This window comes from Aquarana catesbeiana, linkage group LG09 (genome assembly GCF_042186555.1).
Source record: "Aquarana catesbeiana isolate 2022-GZ linkage group LG09, ASM4218655v1, whole genome shotgun sequence".
In the NCBI taxonomy this organism is placed as follows: Eukaryota; Metazoa; Chordata; class Amphibia; order Anura; family Ranidae; genus Aquarana; species Aquarana catesbeiana.
Window position 1 is genome coordinate 261894528 of NC_133332.1, and position 21621 is coordinate 261916148.

The 21621-nt window shown below is 42.4% G+C and overlaps 1 protein-coding gene across 13 annotated transcripts in view; it reads left to right on the top strand.

The window, feature by feature from the left end:
• Positions 1-21621, top strand: part of GAPVD1 (GTPase activating protein and VPS9 domains 1) — a 164767-nt gene that overhangs the window by 77812 nt on the left and 65334 nt on the right. For 11 of the 13 annotated variants that reach the window (XM_073600299.1, XM_073600303.1, XM_073600301.1 and 8 more), the window contains exons 7-8: positions 10829-10980; positions 16004-16133. In XM_073600299.1, coding sequence (XP_073456400.1) covers positions 10829-10980; positions 16004-16133 — 282 coding nt within the window. Of the gene's footprint in view, positions 1-2274; positions 2356-10828; positions 10981-16003; positions 16134-21621 lie in introns of all 13 variants that reach the window. The other 2 variants (XM_073600311.1, XM_073600312.1) reach the window with 1 other exon arrangement.

Here is a 21621-nt window from a genome sequence, read left to right on the forward strand (position 1 = left end):
TGACCGTGCAATTGTTCAAAATGTGACAGCGCTGAAAACTGAAAATTTGGACTTGGCAGGAAGGGGGTGAAAGTGCCTGGTATTGAAGTGGTTAAAGGCTGAAAATAAACCCTAACACCCTTAAAAGTGGCAATTTTTGCACCCAGTATTCATGAGGCATTAGCTTTACGTTCACATCTTGGCATTTTGAAATGTGGGCAGAGTCGCCACAATTTGAAATGGTGTCAAATCACAGGACGCTTGTGCGATACCCGTCGCTTCCAACAGCACTCCGATCTCGGTGCGATTTTGCCGCCATTCGTTAGGAGACCATCATGGTAAAATTGCGCAAACCGAATTGCGGGACGCCTGTCGCCCAAAAGAAGTTATTTTATTTATTTTTGTGGTTGAGATGGACTTTTTTCAACCTGACTAACTATGTAAGTTCTTTGTACTACTTTTGAGCGTCAGGCGTCCCGCGATTCAGTTAGCACGATTTTACCGCGTTCGTCACCCGACCAATCGCACCACGATTCGAAGCGACGGGATTCCGCCCGCAATACGGAATGGCAAGATGTGAACGGAGCCTTACAACGGAGCAATACAGGAGTCTTTTATTGGTAGTTATGGGGGGGATTGTTAAAGTGGTATTAAACCCAAAAAACAACAATGTAATATATTACAGCTTACCCATCATTTTTAAGGCTTTTTTTCTTCTGTTTTCACCTGGTGATCTGGCCAGTATCGCACCACCTGTATTAGAGTGCCCCCACTCTGGATGAAGTAGCACCTATGGACAGCAGCATCGTCTTCAGCCTGTGGGGGGGGGGGGTGTTAGATGGACTAGCATATTGAAATACACAACAAATTTAACACAAACGCCAGTTCACACTTCATTGTCAGCCACAGCAAATATATATATATATATATATATATAATTTATTATGAAAGCTGAGCATTATAAGCACCTCTGCCAGTGTTAGTGTCATCCTTGTAATTGCAAGAGCGCTTATTCTGTTGAAAAACAGCAGAATTAATGGCTGGATCCCCAAATGAAAATATAAGAATATAAAAGCCTAAAGGAAATGAATGCAGCCATCACATCTATGCATTGGCAAGCTGCAATTTAATACCACTTTATTAAGAAATGTTCCCAACGTGGTTGGTGCAGTTTGCATTTGTCTGGGCATACAGCCCATTCGTTTGAATGCGTTGTTATACCTCAGAAAATGCACCAAAATGCACCAATTTTTTAAAATTGTAGCTGCATGGAAATTGCTTGAAAATTTTGCACCATGCAATTTCCCACATCTAAAAACATGCCGTTTAAGAATTAATGGTACCCAAGCGTGTCTGCCGGGGCTTGAGGCAAAATGAGCAGCTTTTTAGCAGAAGCGCCAGGGTGCCAATAATTCTTAATGCCACACACATGCATCTGAAAACACAGCGCATTTTTGGGTATGGTAAATCACATGGTGCAAAAGCAGGTGTGATTTTTAAACGGGTGCAGGGATCTTTTTTTTCCTGCTTCTCCCACAGGTATGGCTACACGTTCATATGAATAGGCTGCTGTGCCCACGCATATGCGAGCTGCACCCGACCACATGTCTGTGAACCTAGCCGAACATGGCAAATCCTCACTTCAGGTTCACTTTAAAATTGTTATATTGTGTTATTAGCCACCTTTTGCTATATATTTAAAAAGATGAAATGGATAACATCCTGGATGCTTCTATGACAAGCATGTGAAGTGAAATACAATTTGCAAGCATCCTTTAATATGTATTAAATAGTTTCTGTTAAATTGACTTTGACCCCTTTCACACTGGTGCACTTTGCAAAAATAGTGCCTGCAAAGCGCCCTGAAAGAGCCGCTCCTGTCTCTCCAATGTGAAAGCCCCGAGGGCTTTCACACTGGAGCCGTGCGCTGGCAGGACACTAAAAAGAGTCCTGCTAGCAGCATCTTTGGAGCGGTGTGTATACCGCTCCTCCACCACTCCTGCCCATTGAAATCAATGGGGCAGCGCGGCTATACCGCCGGCAAAGCACTGCTGCAGCAGCGCTTTGCGGGTGGTTTTAACCATTTTTCGGCCGCTAGCGGGGCGCTTTTAACCCCCGAATACCTCCACAAATACAACGGTAAATCGCCGCTAAAAATAGTGGCGCTTTACCCCCGCCCCAGTGTGAAAGGGGCCTTAATGATCCTGATTTTTATTTTCACTAAAAAGTATATGACTTGTATGAATTATTTAACTGCATTCTTTCTCTGTAATCACTGACTCACTAACTCCCCAGGGCAGCAGCTTGCAGCCATGACAGTGTGGGACACGTCTGCGTCAAATCTCTCTGCTCATATAAACCTGGTGACCCCTTTTGGTGTGTAACTGAATGTTCTTTTCTCATGCAGGGACACTTCTGCGATGTGACTAAGCTTGCCTTAAATTCACTTAAGGGCTGTTTTATAAATAAAAGTCAGATTTTACAATAGTACTATAGAGAACAACATTTTACTGTGTTTTCTTTCTGTACTAGTTACATGTACAGCATTTATCTCCTAGATGTGAGAATTAAATGTCTGTGTGTGTGTATATAAAACCTACACTAGCCCTGTGTATTATTTGCTACATTTATAGACTTTAATGAGCATAAATGTCCAAAATCAAACTTTCTTCCTTTTTCAGCTGAATTCCAGGAATTTAGCAAACTTGCAAAAAGTGCAAGCACACGGCAAGTAAAGTCTAATTAAGTGCATGTCACCTCCGGGACTCTGTTACTTACAGTGAATATAAAAAGTCTACACACCCCTGTTAAAATGTCAGGTTTCTGTGATGTAAAAAAAAATTAGAAGATAAATCATTTCAGAACATGTTCCACATTTTAATGTGACCTATAAACTGTACAACTCAGTTGAACAACAATTTGAAATCTTTTAGGTGGAGGGAAGTAAAAATAAACTAAAATAATATGGTTGCATAAGTGTGCACACCCTTAAACTAATACTTTGTTGAAGCACCTTTTGGTTTTATTACAGTACTCAGTCTTTTTGGGTTTGAGTCTATCCGTATGGCACATCTTGACTTGGCAATATTTGCCCGCTCTTCTTTGCAAAAACACTCCACTCCAAATCTGTCAACTTGCGAGGTCGTCTCCTGTGCACAGCCCTCTTCAGATCACCCCGCAGAATTTCAATCAGATTCAGGTCTGGGCTCTGGCTGGACCATTCCAAAACTTTAATCTACTTCTGGTGAAGCCATACCTTTTGATTTGGATGTATGCTTTGGGTCGTTGTCATGCTGAAAGATGGAGTTCTTCATGTTCAGCTTTCTAGCAGAATCCTGATGGTTTATGCTAATATTGATATGCTTCACAAAGGGGGGGGTGTTATGGTGTTCTTTTGGTGATGTGTGTCGTTTGTGCGCCAAACATATCTTTTGGAATTATGGCCAAAAAAATTAAACCTTGGTTTCATCCGACCATAACCCATTTTCCCCACATGCTTTTGGGAGACTTCAGATGTGTTTTTGCAAAATTTAGCCGGGCTTGTATGTTTTTCTTGGTAAGAAAAGGCTTCTGTCTTGCCAATCTACCCCATAGCCCAGACATATGAAGAATACGGGTGAATGTTGTCACATGTACCACACAGCCAGTACTTGCCAGATATTCCCGCCGCTCCTTTAATGTTGCTGAAGGCCTCTTGACAGCCTCCCTGACCCATTTTTCTTCTCGTTTTCATCAATTTTGGAGGGACGTCCAGTTCTTGGTAATGTCCTGTTGTGCCATATTTTCTCAACTTGACAGTCGTCTTCACGGTGTTCCATGATATATTTAATGCCTTGGAAATTCTTTTGTACCCTTCTCCTGACTGATACCTTTTAACAATGAGATCCCTCTGATGCATTGGAAGCTCTCTGCGGACCATGGCTTTTGCTGTAGGATGCGACTAGGAAAATGTCAGGAAAGACCTACTAGAACAGTTGCACTTTATTTGGGGTTAATCAGAGGCACTTTAAGGCTGGGTTCACACTAGTGCGAATTGGATGCGGGTTTCCCCATATCCATTTAGCTTGTCAGGAAGTTGTGACTGGCTCACTATGGAGCTGGTTCACACATCTCTGGAGTGGCTCCAGTGAAAATTGCACAGGAGTCCTGTGCGTCTTCTGGTCTGTTTCAGGTCCAAATTCAGCCAAAAATTTGGACTAAAATCAGACCTGAAACTGTGAACTGGGCCCCTGCTGTGAGCTGCTCCATACTGCGATGTGAACCCAGCCCAAATGATGGAAGGTGTGTACTGATTACTTAATTCTGAACACAGCTACATACCCCCTTTTGTAAGGGCGTGTGCACACCTTTGCAACCACATTATTTTATTTTTAAATCTTTAAAAGAGTTCAGTTGTACAGTTTATAGGTCACATTAATGGAAAAAGGTTCTGAAATTATTTCTTCGTCTCATTCTTTTTACATCACAGAAACCTGACATTTTAACAGAGATGTGTAGTCTTTTTTTTTTTTTTTTTTTTATATCCACTGTATATGTAACAGGTTTATAGCACTCCTGGAGCCTCTGAGGGGAAAGAAGCGCTCACAGCAGCTATGCCTGCCCCTCCCCTCTGCTGCCCATTCACAGAAGCCTTGGTAATTTGCGAATGAGTTCACATAATACAAAGGATACTGTGAATGGGCAGAATGAAGGGGTGGGAGGGGTGGCATTGCATTTCAGTGGATCTTCTCCTGAAGGAACTGAGACCACAGTGAGCAGCATCGGAGCGTTGGAAGTAACCTTCCTGGAGCACAATGAACCTGTCAGATGTGAATGATGAGTCTACAAGGCGGCAGGCATCTTGTTAGACTGAACTCATGGTATGCTTGCAGTTTTTTCAAAGTAGCTGAATTCCTGGAATTGAGTGCATTTTTTTTGCATTGCTTGGCACTAAGGGGCTCTGTTGCAGTGTGAACAGGGCATATCGAAAACGATAGATTTGTCTGTGCCCTTGCAGTGACAGGCGTTGATCTGATCCACTAAAACAGCAGCTACCTCCCTTTGTAGAATTGGAAAGGGTTATGGCCCGTACACACGATCCGAAAATCGCTTTTGAAGCGATCGTACGATAATCGGATCTTTAGTACAGAGCTTTCGAGAGCCGATCACGACAGTTCATCCGATATTATCTGATCGGGCAAACACTAAACTTTTTCTCGTACGATACTAGATCGTATGATTTTCGTTTTAATCAGTACAGTTATAAAGAGATCGGGAGCCTGGTCCCCAACCAGCCCCCCCCAAGAACATAGGGCAAGTGGACTATCTCGGTACAGTATAAAGAAAAGTGTAAATATGTACACAGTTACAAGAAAAATACAAAAATCTATTGCTACATAGATAAAAACACTTAGCAACAAAATCAATTACAAATTAAAAACAATGGTAACAATCCATAATTATCACCAAGATAATGTTCCCCGAACGGGGAAGATCACAGTGGGATAATTGATCACGGATAACGTCTCAACTAGTTTTTGTGGACTAATGTTGCTTCATCAGGAGAGTATCTGTAATTTGATTAGCACATAATCAATGACCATATAATTAGTCAGACATTAAAAAAAAAAAAAATAACAGTGTTTGATACAATATATCAGTTATACTGCTTAGTCTCACTTTAGCAGTCGCACTTTTGCCCCTGTTTACATATTGTATACACTGTTATTTTTTATGTCTTTGACTATATTGTCATTGATTATGTGCTAATCAAATTACAGATACCCTCCTGATGAAGCGGCATTAGTCCGCGTAACTAGTTGAGACGTTATCCGTGATCAACTATCCCACTGTGATCTTCCCCGTTCGGGGAACATTATCTTGGTGATATATATGGATTGTTACCAATGTTTTTAATTTCTAATTGATTTTGTTGCTAAGTGTTTTTATCTATGTATCAATACATTTTTGTATTTTTCTTTTAACTGTGTACATATTTACACTTTTCTTTATACTGTACCGAGATAGTCAATTTGCCCTATGTTCTTGGGGAGGTCTGGTTGGGAACCAGGCTCCCGATTTCTTTATTTCTAAATCTTTGCATGATGATACAACACTTCTTTATATCCTTTACCCCTTTATTATTGACTCTAGAGGCTACCCTTTGCTTCCTAATCAGTACAGTTGTCTGAAAATTCAATAGAAATACACTACAACACATGACATCACTTCCGATTTTTTTCTTTTATTATTTATCCTGTCTTACGAGAATTTTCGTCACTTTAGTAACCTCTCCATTTTCGCTATGCGACTAGCATGCAAAATAAACCTGACAATCTGTCATCCGATTTTCGGATCGTGTTTACAGGCCATTAATCTCTCGGGTTTTTCTTGTTTTTCTCAAGCATGACAAGAAATCATGGTACAGGAAGTGAACTGACTGTCTTGTGACTGTGGAACAGCAACAAAATAGTTTTTAGTAGGGAAGGGATTGTGAGATTTTTATTACTCTTCTTTTTTTTCTTTGTCCAGGTGACTTTTTTTTTTTTTTCTCTTGTTTATTATGTAGCTATTAGAATGTTATGCCTTGAAGTTTTTATCCTTCTATCACCAGTAGTGTAAAATATAACTATAGGATATGGATTATTACCTAAAGCTAATTTCTAGGCACAAAAAAACGTGACTGTGCACAAAGACATGTCCATAAAGACATGGATGAGCGCGTTTGGGGTGAATGAACTTGACTGGCCTGCACAGAGTCCTGACCTCAACCTGATAGAACATCTTTGGGATGAAATGGAGCAGAGACTGCGAGCCAGGCCTTCTCATCCAACATCGGTGTCTGACCTCACAAATTCGCTTCTGGAAGAATGGTCAAACATTCCCATAGACACACTCCTAAACCATGTGGGCAGCCTTCCCAGAAGAATTGAAGCTGTTATAGCTGCAAAGGGTGAGTCAATATTGAACCCTATGGACTAAGACTGGGATGCCATTAAAGTTCATGTAAAGGCAGGCTTCCCAATACTTTTGGTAATATTGTATACAATACACACACTATATTGCCTAAGTAAGGTATTGGGGCGCCTGCCTTTACACACACATGAACTTTAATGGCATCCCAGTCTTAGTCCGTAGGATTCAATATTAAGTTGGCCCACCCTTTGCAACTATAACAGCTTAATTCTTCTGGGAAGGCTGTCCACGTGGTTTAGGAGTGTGTCTATGGGAATGTTTGACCATTCTTCCAGAAGCGCATTTGTGAGGCCAGGCACTGATGTGGACGAGAAGGCCTGGCTCACAGTCTCCACTCTAATTCATCCCATAGGTGTTCTATCGGGTTGAGGTCAGGACTCTGTGCGGGTCATACATAGTGTGTACAGAAAGCAGAGCTGTGGGAGGGACCCGGCAGACCCCCCCCAACCACTACATGCTGCCAGCAGAAGATTACAGGAAGGAGCGTAGAGAAGATCAGCCACTCTGCACAAGGAGAGCGAGCAGCAGTGATCGGTGTTTATTACAGGAATCTCTAGTCTCACTTTGGATTACTGTACAGATCAGAAAGAAATGCACAAAGCACTCAAAGATTCAAGGAAGAATGCACATGCTTGTGTTCAGACAATATTTGCTTATCCCGGAGATCAGCTTTTAGGCTGGATTCACACCTATGCAGTTTTAGTGCTTTTTGCATTTTGCAGATTTGCACTACAGTCCATTTAACATGGTTTCCTATGGAACACGTTCTGTAGTGCAAATCTGCAGAATGCAAAAAGCACAAAAAAATGCATAGGTGTGAATCCAGCCTAAAGCAAACCTATGCAGGGCTAAGCAACAGTCCCCTATCCGCATACAGTATACTCGCCTTTCCCTCGCCCCCCCCCCCCCCCCCCCATTGAGTGCAGAAAGCAAAGGAAATTACCAACAGTTCTGGATTTGGAGGAGCATGTCACTCATGGGGCAGCACTGGGCCAATAAAACACTGTCGCACATTTTATTCAAATGCTTATTTTGAATTGCCCGGTTTTGTGTTCGGTCTAATTTATTAGTATATTATCTTATTAAGTTTCCAAAATCTTTTACATTTTGTAATATTGGACAAGCTTGGTTCACATCCAGTTTCTTTCTTCTCTAGCAACCATCATTGCAGCAGTCACAGAAGCTCTCCACCCATCGCTTGCATGTTCTTTTAGTGTGTTCTTCATATATGTATACAGTGCTAAAAATTGTTTGAATGGTCTCACTTGAGTTGCTTTTTTGCAGTGGGGGTCATTCACTAATCAGCGTTCATGTAGTATTATGTGCTTGGTTCATATAAGTGTGTAAGATTCACAGTAAAGGCTGAATAAAAGCCAAAAGCATGTACTACTTTTGCCTTCCATACAGTGTTATGGTGTTTGCACGTCCTGCTTTGCTTTCTGTAAATCTTTTGATGTTTGGATCTGGAGCTTGTTCACCAAATGGTGAGCTCACACCTAGAGTATGGCTTGTGTTAGGTGATCACCCTTAGTTTTAAGGACTGAACTTTTGTGTTAACCTTTTTGTATTGCTGAATTGTCTGTTTATGTCTTTATATACGTATATCTCTATATTTTCTTACCTTTGTCACAAGTGTCAGTATCGGGGTAGTGCAGGTTAGTGTAATCTTAACTTTTTTTATTTATTTTTTATCAATTAAGTTTTATATGGGTGAATAGTCTAACCTGAGGACCATGGTAAGGCCCCTTTCACACCAGTGGACCGATCAGGTCTGCCGGTCTGTTTTTCAGGGGGACCTGATCAGACCACCCATAGTGCTCTATGGAGAGGCGGATGTGTCACCCGCCGGTATCCGGTCTGCTAAAAACACATGGATGGGGAGCTGTTCCCCATCCCTTGGATCAGATGACAATTGGATGGAAATGGACAGGCAGTCTGTTTCCATCCGACCGCCCCATAGAGAACAGCAAACTGTGTCCTATGCAGAGCAGACCTGTAATTCGCCTGCTCAGCTGGAATCGGCGGAGAGATCCACCACTGAGCAGGAGGATCCACTTGGATGGATTCCGCTCTGTCTGAAAGGGGCTTAAAATACACATGCCTAAAATAAATGAGCTATTGCTAATTCCACATGGACATCTAAAAAGTACAGGACCCCAGTATAGTGGGGGGGGGGGGGGGGGGGCACAATTTGGAAGGCATCTGGAACCTGTCAAAAAACAAAAAACAAAAAAAAAAAGCACTGGAAGGCACTGCACTGCTGTGCATAATGCCATTGGAACCCATACAACCTACTTTCCTTGCTTTTTAAATGCACTGCATGTGGTGTGAACTGGCCCAGGAGTCTCACCTTCCCTCCATTTAAAGTTAAAGCAACTCAGAGTGCAAATGTACCAGGGGTGTTCGAAAGCGATCTGGCTTGTAGTCACTGTCCAGCATTGTATTTATTACAGGTACTTGTATAGTGCTGACAAGTGCTTTCAAGGGGCATACATACATACATATACAAGGGAAAATTTAAACAGAAGCCAATTAACCTACCAGCATGTCTTTGAAATGTGGGAGGAAATCCGCACAGGGAGAACATACAAACTACATGCAGGTAGTGCCGTAGTTGTGATTCGAATTGATGAACCTAGTACTGCCAGGCAGAAGTGCTAACCACTTAGACACTGTGCTGCCCCAGTATTTCCAGTGAATTACCCCCCCCCCCAGGAATATTTTTTTTATTTTTTTGTGCACACACAGCTGTGTCATTGGAATGTATTCTCACATGAAGGCTTTGGCACTCTGTAGACTTACATTAGTTACATCTAAAGTTCCAATGTGACCTTACAGCAAATTACCATTGTGTGCAGCTATGTTTTGATGTAAAAGCACCCCATACTCAAATACTAGTGTAGACAAAAAATAAAAAGTTTTGGCACCATAAAAATCCCAATATACTATTACTGGAATTAAACCATATACTTTAAAGCGGAGGTCCAGCTGAAAAAAAAAAATTTAAAAGACAGCAGCTACAAACACTGTAGCTGCTGACTTTTAAGAAGCACACTTGCCTGTCCAGGGTGCCCGCGATGTCGGTTGCCCGAGGTCGATCCGTCTATCGGTTTGGGTCCCAGCGCCACCATTCGAACTAAGGGAAACGGGTAGTGGAGCCTTGCGGCTTCACTGCCCGTTTCCTACTGCACATGCGCAGCGCTGCACATGCGACGCGCTTTGTGAATGGCCAGCTGTGTTCTGGGACACATAGTTCCCAGAACACAGCGTGCCTCATTCCCCAGAAGACAATGCGAGGAGGAGAAGAATGAAGATCACCGCGGAGTAGAAAGTGGCAGATTAGGACCATCTGCCTAGCAACAGCCATTTCTGGTAAGTAAAAAAAATTTTTTTATTTTTAGGAGCATTTTTATGTTGTTTTTTTTTTTTTTTTTTTTTTCGGGTGGACCTCCGCTTTAAAGAATGTGGTGTAGAGAATGGTCTTGGACCCGAAGACTCCCCTCCTAATTCAGCAAACGTTTTAAAACAGAGAATAATGAAAGGGTTGAATGCTTACCTTTCATGAAAAAGTGCTGCTATAGAGCATTTCTGTGCTAGTCATGTGATCAAAAGCCTAAGCATTCAAAAATGACATTCCTTAGTCATAGTGCGGGAGCTTGGAACAGCATTTTTGCACTTCAATCCTTTAATTACTCCTATCAATCACGGCAGGGCTGTTATAGTTTGAAGTTCACACTTGAGTACAGGTCCTCTTTTTTTAGTCCATTTCCTGTAACTCTTTCTTGATGTGGAATATTGAACAGGGAACAGTGCAAAAAAAGTGCTTCCTGTTTAGCTAGGTATCTGTTTTGCGGAAGAGCTGATCTTGTGTTTTTTTTTTTTTTCCCTGTAATAGTTACCCGCAGTAGGAGCAAAACCAACCTGTTGGAGGCTGAACACGAGAGTTTCCCACAGGATGTCACACCTTCAGGACAACCAGAGGAGGTTCTTGTAATATCACTGGGGACAGGTCCCCAACTTACACCTGGAATGATGTCTGAGAATGAGGTACTTACAAAAGCTACTTTCTCATAGTGCCATTATTTCATTTCATATCTGATGGAATATTGGTTTTGGCAAAGATATTTTATATATATATACACACACACACTTTTTTTTTTTACCAGGTTATATATAATTTCAGTGACTTGTCACATGGGGTAAAAAGTTGTGTGGTCAGAAAGGCCTGTGTTCTGTCAGATTAGCTAATGGAAGTGAAGTTCCATCAGCTGCGTATGCGTTCCAGCAATACCAGGTTTGCTAAATGTGATAGAACACCTGCAGTCAGGGGGCAGTGGACACCTTACTACACCCAGCTACGTTTTGAATTACAAAGGTAATTTTAGCCATAAAGGGAGCATATACAAGTATAGTATATTGACATCTGTGATGCTGTTTGGATGTTTCTTTTTGAACGCCTAAAGGTTTAGCGCTGAGCAGTGGGGCGTGTACAAACATGGCCTCCGCCACCTTCCTACCGCTGGCGTCCAGCTTCTTTCAAAATGTAACATCAAACCCGCATCACAGATGTCAATATACTATATTGATATACGGTCACTTTTGCTAAAATTACTCTCAAACTCAAGACGTAGCTGGGTGTAGTAAGATGTCCACTGCCGCCTTCTTCTGACTTCAGGTGTTCTGTGAGATTAGCAAACCTGGCAGTGGTGACACGCATGCGCAGCTGACGGAACATCCCTTCCGTTAGCTAATCTGACGGGTTCCTGCTCAAACACCAGCATAGTGCCAAGCCTGCACAACCAAATAAACAGCAAGTCTATATTCAGTAGGTAGCTATGACCACCATTTTGTACAATGTAAGAATTCTGTAAGAAGGTGGGGTTTGGGTTCATGAAGAACTGGGCTGACTTTTCGGTCTGCTTCCAGCTTTACAGTTGGGATGAATTGCACCTCAATGTTGAGGATGCATCTCTTGTTGGGGGAGAAAAGTTATAATGGAAGGGACAGTTTCAGCTTTTGATATTTACTAGAAATGCAGTAAGAGATGCAGGAGAGCAATCAAGGCAGTTGAAATAGACTATGAAAAAGATATTGCTGCAGAAAATAAAACAAACCCGAATAAAATTCAACAGTAAGAGGGTCAGGAGGCAACACAAAGGCCTTTTTGAATGATGAATACTGGCATTTGTTCACAAACAGAGAAATGGCAAATATGCTAAATACATTTTTTTTTTTTTATTCAGTTTATTAGAATTGCTAATACTGTTTTAAAGGAAATATTCTTATTTTTGTCAGAAATATGGGTTCAAAACAGACTACAAAAGCTAAATGTGAATAAATAGCCAGAACATGATAGGTTTCCTGGTTCTGGACCTGGTTTTTAAAGACACTCTAGTGGAACGGCACCAACTGATTGGTGTAGAGCAAATGGGTTTGCCTGTATTTTAAGTGGTCTAGATTTATACTTGTCACTACAGACCAGTGGTTTGCAAGGTGTTTGAGGGTATGCTAAGGGACTCTTAGAAGAATGTCTGAGAAAATGGTATTGGCAAGAACCAACGTGGAGTTTTGAAGGGCCAAGTCCTGTCAGGCCAATCTGTTGGCAAAAGTGAACGAAAGGTTGGACAGAGAAAGGTAAGGCAGTATATGTAATTATCTGGATTTTGAAAAGGCATTTGACACTGTGCCCCACAAATACTTAATTTACAAACTGAGGTCTATAGGTGTGGAGGCAATTCTATGTACATAAACAGAAAGGTGGCTTTGGGAAGGAGTACAGAGGTGGCATGTCCCAGGGCTCTGTCTTGAGGCCAATGCAGTTTAACCTGTTTGTAAATTACTTGAAAAGAGGTTGGAATTGGGAGTTCAATTTCAATATTTTGCTGATTTTAATCATGTAAGAAAATATCGCAGCATAGCAACACTGCTGGAGGACCCTGATAATATAGAGGGATGTGCGACTACTTGGCAGATGAGGTTCAATATTGAAAAATGCCATGCATTCGAGCGCTAAAAACTTGTATGCAAAAAGCTCATTAGGAGTTTTAGGAGCTGGAGGAATCTGTGATTTAAGGCTGCATTCACACTGCAATGTTTTTGAATCGCGGGCAGATTTGACAGTGCTGAGGTGTGAATGACAAAACACGGGACTCGCATTCGAGATGTCATTCATTTGAATGGCACCTCAAATCATGGTGCAGGTCTGCTGCGATTGCTGCGTGATAAAACGTGCTGGAATTGCGGCACGTATGTCGCCCCAAAGTAGCTCCTGAAGTATTTTTGGGCGACATGCGTTCTGCGATTGCAGCATGGTTTTTATTGCGCAATTTGTGGTGTCATTCAGATGAATGGCATCTCGAATGCGAATCCCGCATTTGGTCAGTCACACCTCCTCCGGCGCCGTCAAATCGCAGGCAGGTCTGCGTCAAATCTGCCCACGATTCAAAATGCTGTAGTGTGAATGCAGACTTAGGGTTTCTGGTAGACCACATGCACTGCCAGACCGTGGCTAACAAAGCAAGCTGAATATTTCAATGCATTAAAAAGGGTTTTTATTGAAGGCATAAATCAATGCTTTTACCTCTTTACAAAACACTGGTATGGCCTCGTATTTTGAATATGCAGTACAGTTCTGGACATCATTCAACTAGAAGGTCGTCCTAGGCTTAGAATGAGGTTCAACAAAGTTCAATGACTTTAATTTACTTCATAAAAGGAGGTCCTCAGGCCTCTTATTAGACACATTTAAGAGAGGGCATGATTGCTATTTACAAATAAATAGTTACTGTAGTGACAGAAGAAAACCATTTAATTTGAGCTTCCTTACAGGGGAACGGGCACAGCTTGAAGTTGGAGGAAATGAAGATTAACTGTAAGGCTCCTTTCACACAGGCAGATCGGACCATCTCTTGCCCTCCTATGGAGTGGCAGGTGTCGGTGGACATGTGTCCATTGACACCCACTGACCTCCGATCCTAGCCGCTAAAAACAGACGGATGGTTGATCCGTTCACCATCCACCTGGCAGATCGCATCAGATGACAGTCGGATGTAATCAGACGGGCAGATCTGCTGCTGGAGTCCGCCCGTCTCAAAGGGCCCTAAAAACCCCCTGCGCAATTTCAGTTTAGCCACTTGCCTACCAGGCCAATTCTGACACTTCTCTCCTACATGTAAAAATCATTTTTTTGCTAGAAAATTTAGAACCCCCAAACATTTATATATGTTTTTTTAGCAAAGACCCTAGAGAATACAATGGTGGTCATTGCAATGTTTTATCTCGCACGGTATTTGCACAGCAATTGTTCAAATGCACTTTTTTTTGGAAAAAAATAAAACCGTAAAGTTAGCCCAATGTTTTTGCATAATGTGAAAGATGAAGTTGCGTCGAGTAAATAGATACCTAACATGTCACGCTTCAAAATAGCACACGCTCGTGGAATGGTGCCAAACTTCGCTACTTCAAAATCCCCATAGGCGACGCTTTTAAATTTTTTTACTGGTTACATGTTTTGAGTTAGAGGAGGTCTAGGACCAAAATTATTGCTCTCGCTCTAACGTTCGTGGCGATACCCCACATGTGTGGTTTGAACACCGTTTTCATATGTGGGCGGGACTTACGTATGCATTTTTTTTTTTAATTATTTTACTTTATTTATTTTAGCTTGACACTTTTTTCCCCCCCAAAATTTTTTGATCACTTTTATTCCTATTACAAGGAATGTAAACATCCCTTGTAATAGGAATATGGCATGACAGGTCCTCTTTACAGTGAGATGTGGGGTCAAAAAGATCCCACATCTCACCTCTAGGCTGGGAAGCCTGAAATCCGAAAAAAAAAAAAAAAAAAAAAACGATCCTGGCTTCCTAGCTGAAACGGCGCCATTCGCTTGAATGCAGAGGCCGGGCGTAACATCGCGCCCGGCCTCAGACGATCGTATGGACTCCAGCGACCATCTGGTCCACAGGAAATCTCTATGATGAACATCTGGGGCCGGCGGATCCTGTGTCTGACTCACCGATCGTAGCGGTGAGTCGGTAGAAGCACCGGAGGGCGGGGGAGGGACGTCCCCTCTCGCCTCCCATAAGAACGATCAAGCGGCGGAACGGCCGCTATGATCATTCTTATGGTGCACAGAATCGCCGGCTCTAAAAGACGATATCTACAGCAGTGTTTCTCAACTCCAGTCCTCAAGGCGCACCAACAGGTCATGTTTTCAGTATTTCCCTCAGATGAAATGGCTGTCGTAATTACTAAGGCAGTGAAAACTGATCAAATCACCTGTGCAAAATAGTGGAAATCCTGAAAACATGACCTGTTGGTGCGCCTTGAGGACTGGAGTTGAGAAACACTGATCTACAGGCATCATTCAGATATCCCCACTCAAAGCTGAGGACGTCATTTGGCGTATGGCGGGCGAGAAGCGGTTAAAGCAACAAAAATTTGGCAGTGGTATCTGCAAAGGGTGTTGATAATTTATGGCCATAATAAACCAGGTTATGTATAATAACTGGTATTGTAACATGTATATTTATGACTTGTGTTATTTGATGTTTAGGGCTCGCTCACACTATACATGCATGCATGAATACTGATGGGGAAAACCATGCGGATTTCACTTGCAGAGACATCAGTTTTCATGCACACTGGCATCCATTTTCTTGCACGCCCATTATGTGCCCTATTCACGCCAATGTTTGTGTCACGTCAGTTCTTTTTCTGCGCAGGAAAAAAAATCTGCACGTGATACCAGTGTTGTGGCACATAGAGAGCAATTGGATTTTTTTTATTTCTCTGCAGAAAAGCATGCAGAAAAACTGACCTCTCTGCATCATGGTGTGAACGAGGCCTTAGACTTTTGGTTTTCTTACTTTTGCCATCAGTGTAGAAAGTTTGTGATTGTACTGAGACCCTAGAGACTTTTAGCTGAAACGAGTTTCGCAGCCTTTGAAGGTCAGCTAGTTTTGTTAGAAGTTTTTAGATTTATAATCATTCCAGCTTACCTCATTCGTTAATTTTTGATCTTTTGTTGAAGATTCTGTACTGAGCATAATTGTATGTTCATATGCAGGTTCTAACCATGCAGCTTGTGGATGGTGGACAAGCAGATGTTCCTGTGGATGACAATAAACTTCATGGGAAGCCAGATAAGACCCTACGCTTCTCTCTCTGTAGTGACAATCTTGAAGGCATTTCAGAAGGTGAATGACTGAACTAATTCTGTCTTAAGGCTTGGTACAGATTAACATTCAATGTCTTTATACATTCAGCACTTGTTTGAAACCTAACTTGGTCAGGGAAAGACGTGTTTATGGGTCTCTCCAGTATAACCGTAGAATTGCTCAAGGACTACTAGATCAATATTGATTAAGCTGCCATTGCTTTGATTGTAATGCATTAACGAAATAATGTCTAAATCCTCGGCTGCATAGGGCATTCTTCTTGATATGCAAGATTTTTCTTTTCCTTTTTTTTTTTTTTTTTTTTTTTTTTGAAAAAGGTATATGACAATGACAGTTAACAAATGTGCTCAACATGAGTGAAGAAAACAGTACAGTACATCTTACAGTGCAAAAATTTCTGTCTTTTACAAGTACACTGCATTTCTCAGCATATTGATCCCGATACATGTGTTATAGAAAACACTATAGAAACACAAAAGTACAATAGCTATTTCTCAGATCTTTTAGTGATATAGTTACGTGTTGGTTACAGTAAGGGCAGAAGAACACCAAGCATTCCACACTTTATTGTACTTAGTTGGGCAACCCCTGTGTTGAAATATGAGTTTTTCATAGGGTAATTCCTGATTCACTAACCAAAGCCATGTGTGTATGGATGGAGATGTGGGCTGGATCCACTTAAGTGCTACAGCTTTACGGGCCATAAATGTCTCCAGTAGCATGGTCTTAATATGTCTCGGCCATTGATCCTCGTCGAGGATCCCCAGCAGACACACCAGTGGGGTACATGGAACAGGAATTGATAAGACCGCAGACAATATCTCCATCACCTGTTGCCAGTATCTCACTATAACTGGACAGAGCCACATAAAATGCGCAAAATCCGCACGCGGACAAGTGCACCTAGTGCAGGCAGAGGTAGGTATATATGGTGCATTGTGTGCAGTCTGACCGGGGTCAGGTATGTATTGATGTAGCATATAAAGTGGATTAATTTATTGTTGACTGCCGGAGATACAGGTAGATGGGCGGAGCGTGCCTCCATATGCAAGATCTTTAAAGGATAAGTTCACCTTTTTGGAACATATTACATGTTCCACCCGTATTTATGTTTAATCTTTTTATTGAGTATTTGCAGACAATACAGGTTTGCAATACAAATTGCAACTGAACAAATGTATCCAGACGTCTCCCCCTTACCACTCTCCCTTACAGAGACAGCAAGCATACATCTTCTTTGCCTGCCTTGTCAAGAAAAAAAAATAAATAAAAAAAGCATTCCTCTCCTCTTCCTCCTTCTTCTCTTTGCAGGTTTAAAAAAAGTCTTCTCCTCCTTCTCCTTTTTTTTTTTTTTTTTTTTTTTTTTTTAAGGTCAATTTATCCTTTAACAAACAAATATTTTTAAAAAGCTGGGAAATACTTAGTGTTACTAAACCCAGAACCCTGCATTCATTATATTTGGTCTCCCACAGTATATAAAACATGGAAATGCACTAGTTTTAGTAAATATAAACTGCTAAATACCTTTTCTCATCAGCAGTATATAGCAGTCTTGTGACTTCTATTAGTGTCTGGCTGAGAACTGGTTAAAGCTTGTCGGATGAGTTTTCATACTGCACTGACTGTCCTCTGAGGATGCAGGACCCCTGACCCTCTGAACAGTGCTGATTGGCCCTGTGCTGATCCCCCCCCCAAGAAAAAAAAAAAAACTCTCTAGCAATACACTCCAAACTGAGCATGTGCAGAGTGACTCTGTACTATCCGGACATGTTTTGGAGTTGGTGGAAGAAGAGGAGGATCCGTGCATACAGGATCAAACGGCCTTTTTACACAATGCAGAGCATTTACCCTCTTAGGTTCCATAGTGAGTAGAACAAGCATGCTTTACTGCATATACAGACTGATTTTTTTTTTTACTGTTGTGGGTTTAGTAACACTTTAATTGCTTGCACCCAAGGCTTCCAACTGGCAACCCCCTCCAGAGCCATTTATAGGAATTAATAAGTTTCAAATACCGTATTTATCGGCGTTTAACACACACTTTTTTCCCCCTGAAAATAGGGGGCAAATCACGGGTGTGTGTTATACACTGATAGTGTACCTTGGAGGGGAAGGAGGGGGACGGAATTCACCGAGCCGTCATCTCCTGTTTACTAGGCTCTCATGTCACACACAGTCCCGCCTCCACCACCAGCATTGGACCAGTGTTCTGTCTATCACAGGAGCTGGTCCAATGCCAATGGCGGAGGTGGGACTGTGCGTGTGACTGCCGAGTAAACAGATGACGGCTCGGTGATTTCCTGCATTGTTCAGGCTGCATTGATGAAAGATGGTGAGGCTGCAGATGGGCCTTGAGGCTAAAAATGGGCATTAATCAGGCTGCATTGATGGGAGATGGGCATTGTTCAGGCTGCATTGATGGGAGATGAGGAGGCTGCAGATCGGCACTAATCGGACATCATTGATGGGCACTGACTCTTATTTTGCTTCAAAGGTGTTTATTTAAAAAATGTTTTTTCCCTGAAACTTCCCTCTTAAAATAAAGGTGCGTGTTATACGCTGATAAATATAGTAATTGCTTATGCTGCATGACCCTACCATCCATTTTTTTGTTTTTTTGATGGCCAACAATGGTAACTGTTATAGCTGTTTCCTTATAAAAAATGATGATTATGGGACATTTAATCAGATATTGTTGTATAGGTTTGGCAAGCTTTTTAGCTTGGTACAGTTATCCTTTTGTTAAGAGCAGAAATAAAGGAGGAAAATCCGACTTGATTTTTATGCACTTAATGTCCATTTTACCAAGCACTTCTTATTCCGATGTAGTTTTGTTGCTTTTTTTGTGTCTTAGAATATATTCTATTAGAGTTCCAGTAAAAGGTCAGTGGTCATAAAGTAAAATATGGCTGATTGGTGCATAATATAGTACACACTTGCCCTGCATGGTTGTACTGAAACTACTATAGCCATATACTGTACTAACATTGCAATTTTCATTGTTTGGCCATGTGTTCCAGTATCTCTTATGTTGCAGCTGACATTATTTCCTAAGTCCAGACCTAAAGTGTATCTATACTCGAAAACAAAACTAATATGTTGCAGATTACCAGTATTTTGATATGGTGGCTGCATTGTTTTTTTTTTTTTTTTTTTCTTTTAAAGCTTTTTTTTCCCACACTTCCCCCATTTTCGCCTTCTGATTCTGCCCTGTTATGGGGTGACAGCACTCTCGCTATGCTGTATTTATGGAGGAGATACTTTTTCACCCTAGTTTTGATTTTACCTACAAACACCACCTCCTCTATATACATAGTTTAGTACAAAATATCGCTTGGAGAGCTATTCAATGTGGTACACGGGAGGTTACAAGCACACTAGGTTTTTATCAGGATAAACAAGTATTTTGCTTGTTCTAGAACAGGGGTAAGTACAGCCCAAGGGCCACATCTGGCCCATCAAGACATTTTTCTTGCCTGCAGCTGGAGTCCTTATTCACTGCATGGACGGTCTCTGCTTAAGCTTTGTCGGGTTCGCGGAACCTGAGCTGCATCCTTGGCTCCCCAGCAGTTTGCCGTAACAGGTCCCTCAATCCTTCCCGGCGTCTTACTTTTGTTGGTTGTCATCATTCTAGCAACCAATGAAGTACTTCAATGCAGACCTGCTGCACCTCCTGGCTCCCGTCCCACTGTTAACATCGTTGTCTGTAAGTGTGCTTGTGTAACAGTGGGGCAGGAGCTGAGAGGTGTAGGAGGTCTGCACAGCCTGTCTAATCATAGTAATCATTGTCTAATCACCAAGGCACCCTATACAGTGGTAAAGTACGTTGATGTACTGATGGGGCTACACTTGTGTGAGGGGGAAGGTGGTGGTTCTGATGTAGATACAAATGTAGTAAAGTCTGAAGGGGCTACAGATGTGCAAGGAGACTCTGATGAGACTCTGATCTCATCTCTGATGAGATGTATGGCGGGACTCTGGCGAGAACACAGGTGTAAGGCCCCATGCACACATGAAGTTTAGCCAACCTTGCGCGACGCTCCACATTTAGGTGCGGATGAAGGATACAGATGCACCATCCAGCCCTGCTGCCAGTAGCCTATTGTGTTCCACTGCTGTTGATTTATTGATTATTTTTTGTGCCCTCGATATTTGTAAATTATAACATGTGGCCCTTGAACTGAAAAGGTTGGAGACCTCTGTTCTAGAAAATTTGCTTAGCCCCAAATATTTAAAGCTAATGCTGCCACCACATCCAAATACTGGAGGGCAGTCATATATTACAATTTTGTTCTTGAGTTTGAATTTACTTTTAAGGCTCTGTTCGCATATGTGCGAATTGGATGCGTTTTTGAACTGCATCCGATTCACGGGACATGTGAATTGAACCAGTTCACATATCTGTGGTGCAGCTCAAATTCAATGCAAATTTAAAGAGTCCTATGCGTTTTCTGAGCACTTAACCGCACATCGGTTTTGAACACCAAATATATCGCATGGGGCCCACCCTCCCCCCAATCCATACCAGGCCCTTAGGTCTGTTATGGATTTTGAGGGGAACCCCACACCAAAATTAAAAAAAAAAAAATGGAAAATTAAAAATATGGCGTGCCCCGCCCCCCCCAAACCATACCAGACCCTTATCCGAGCAGGAAAAAGAGGGTGCTTTTGCCATCCTGAACCATACCAGGCCACATGCCCTCAACATGGGGGGGTGCGGTGCCTTGTTGAAGGGGACAAGGGCCTCTTCCCCACAACCCTGGCCGGTGATTGTGGGGGTCTGTGGGCGGGGAGCTTATCGGGAGGCCCCCCCAGATCCTATCCCCTCCCCCAATGTGAATGAGTATGGGGTACTATACTACTCATTCACCCAAAAAGTGTCAAAAACGGGCTGTGTTTATTTTTGACAATTTCTTTATTACAGAACCCTTGTCTCCCAGTGTGGATCCAGTGTCAATCACGATGAACGCCGCCATAAACAAAGCTCTGTACCCGTCGCTTGCTTTCACTGTCTGACAGTTCTTAACTAACTGAAGGGGCAGGGCCACCCAATTGCGTCCCTGGATGCCCCCCCTCTTCTTTGGTCATTGATTCAGCATGCCTCGTTTGAAGGCAAGGTGGGTAGGGCCATTCATTCCCCCCCCCCCCCATGCTTGGGGCATGTGGTCTGGTATGGTTTTAGGTGGGGGGGGGGCTCTCTCTCGCTTGGCTGCCCTCAAGAACCCCTACCCACCCCCAGGCTGCTTGCTCAGATAAGAGTCTGGCATTGATTTGGAGGGGGGGCAGGGGGGCCTGCCTTTTCATATTTTTGCGTGGGGTTCCCCTTAAAACCCATACCAGCCTCGAAGGGACCACCATGCTGTTTTTTCAAATTGTATTGCTAGCAATTTGGTTTATATTCAGCTGTCAGCAGGGGACCTGCTGACAGCTGAAGAGTCATCGGTTGTTAAGGATGTCATGAGTCATCGGTTGTTAAGGATGTGGCATCCGGCTTGCCGCCACGCTC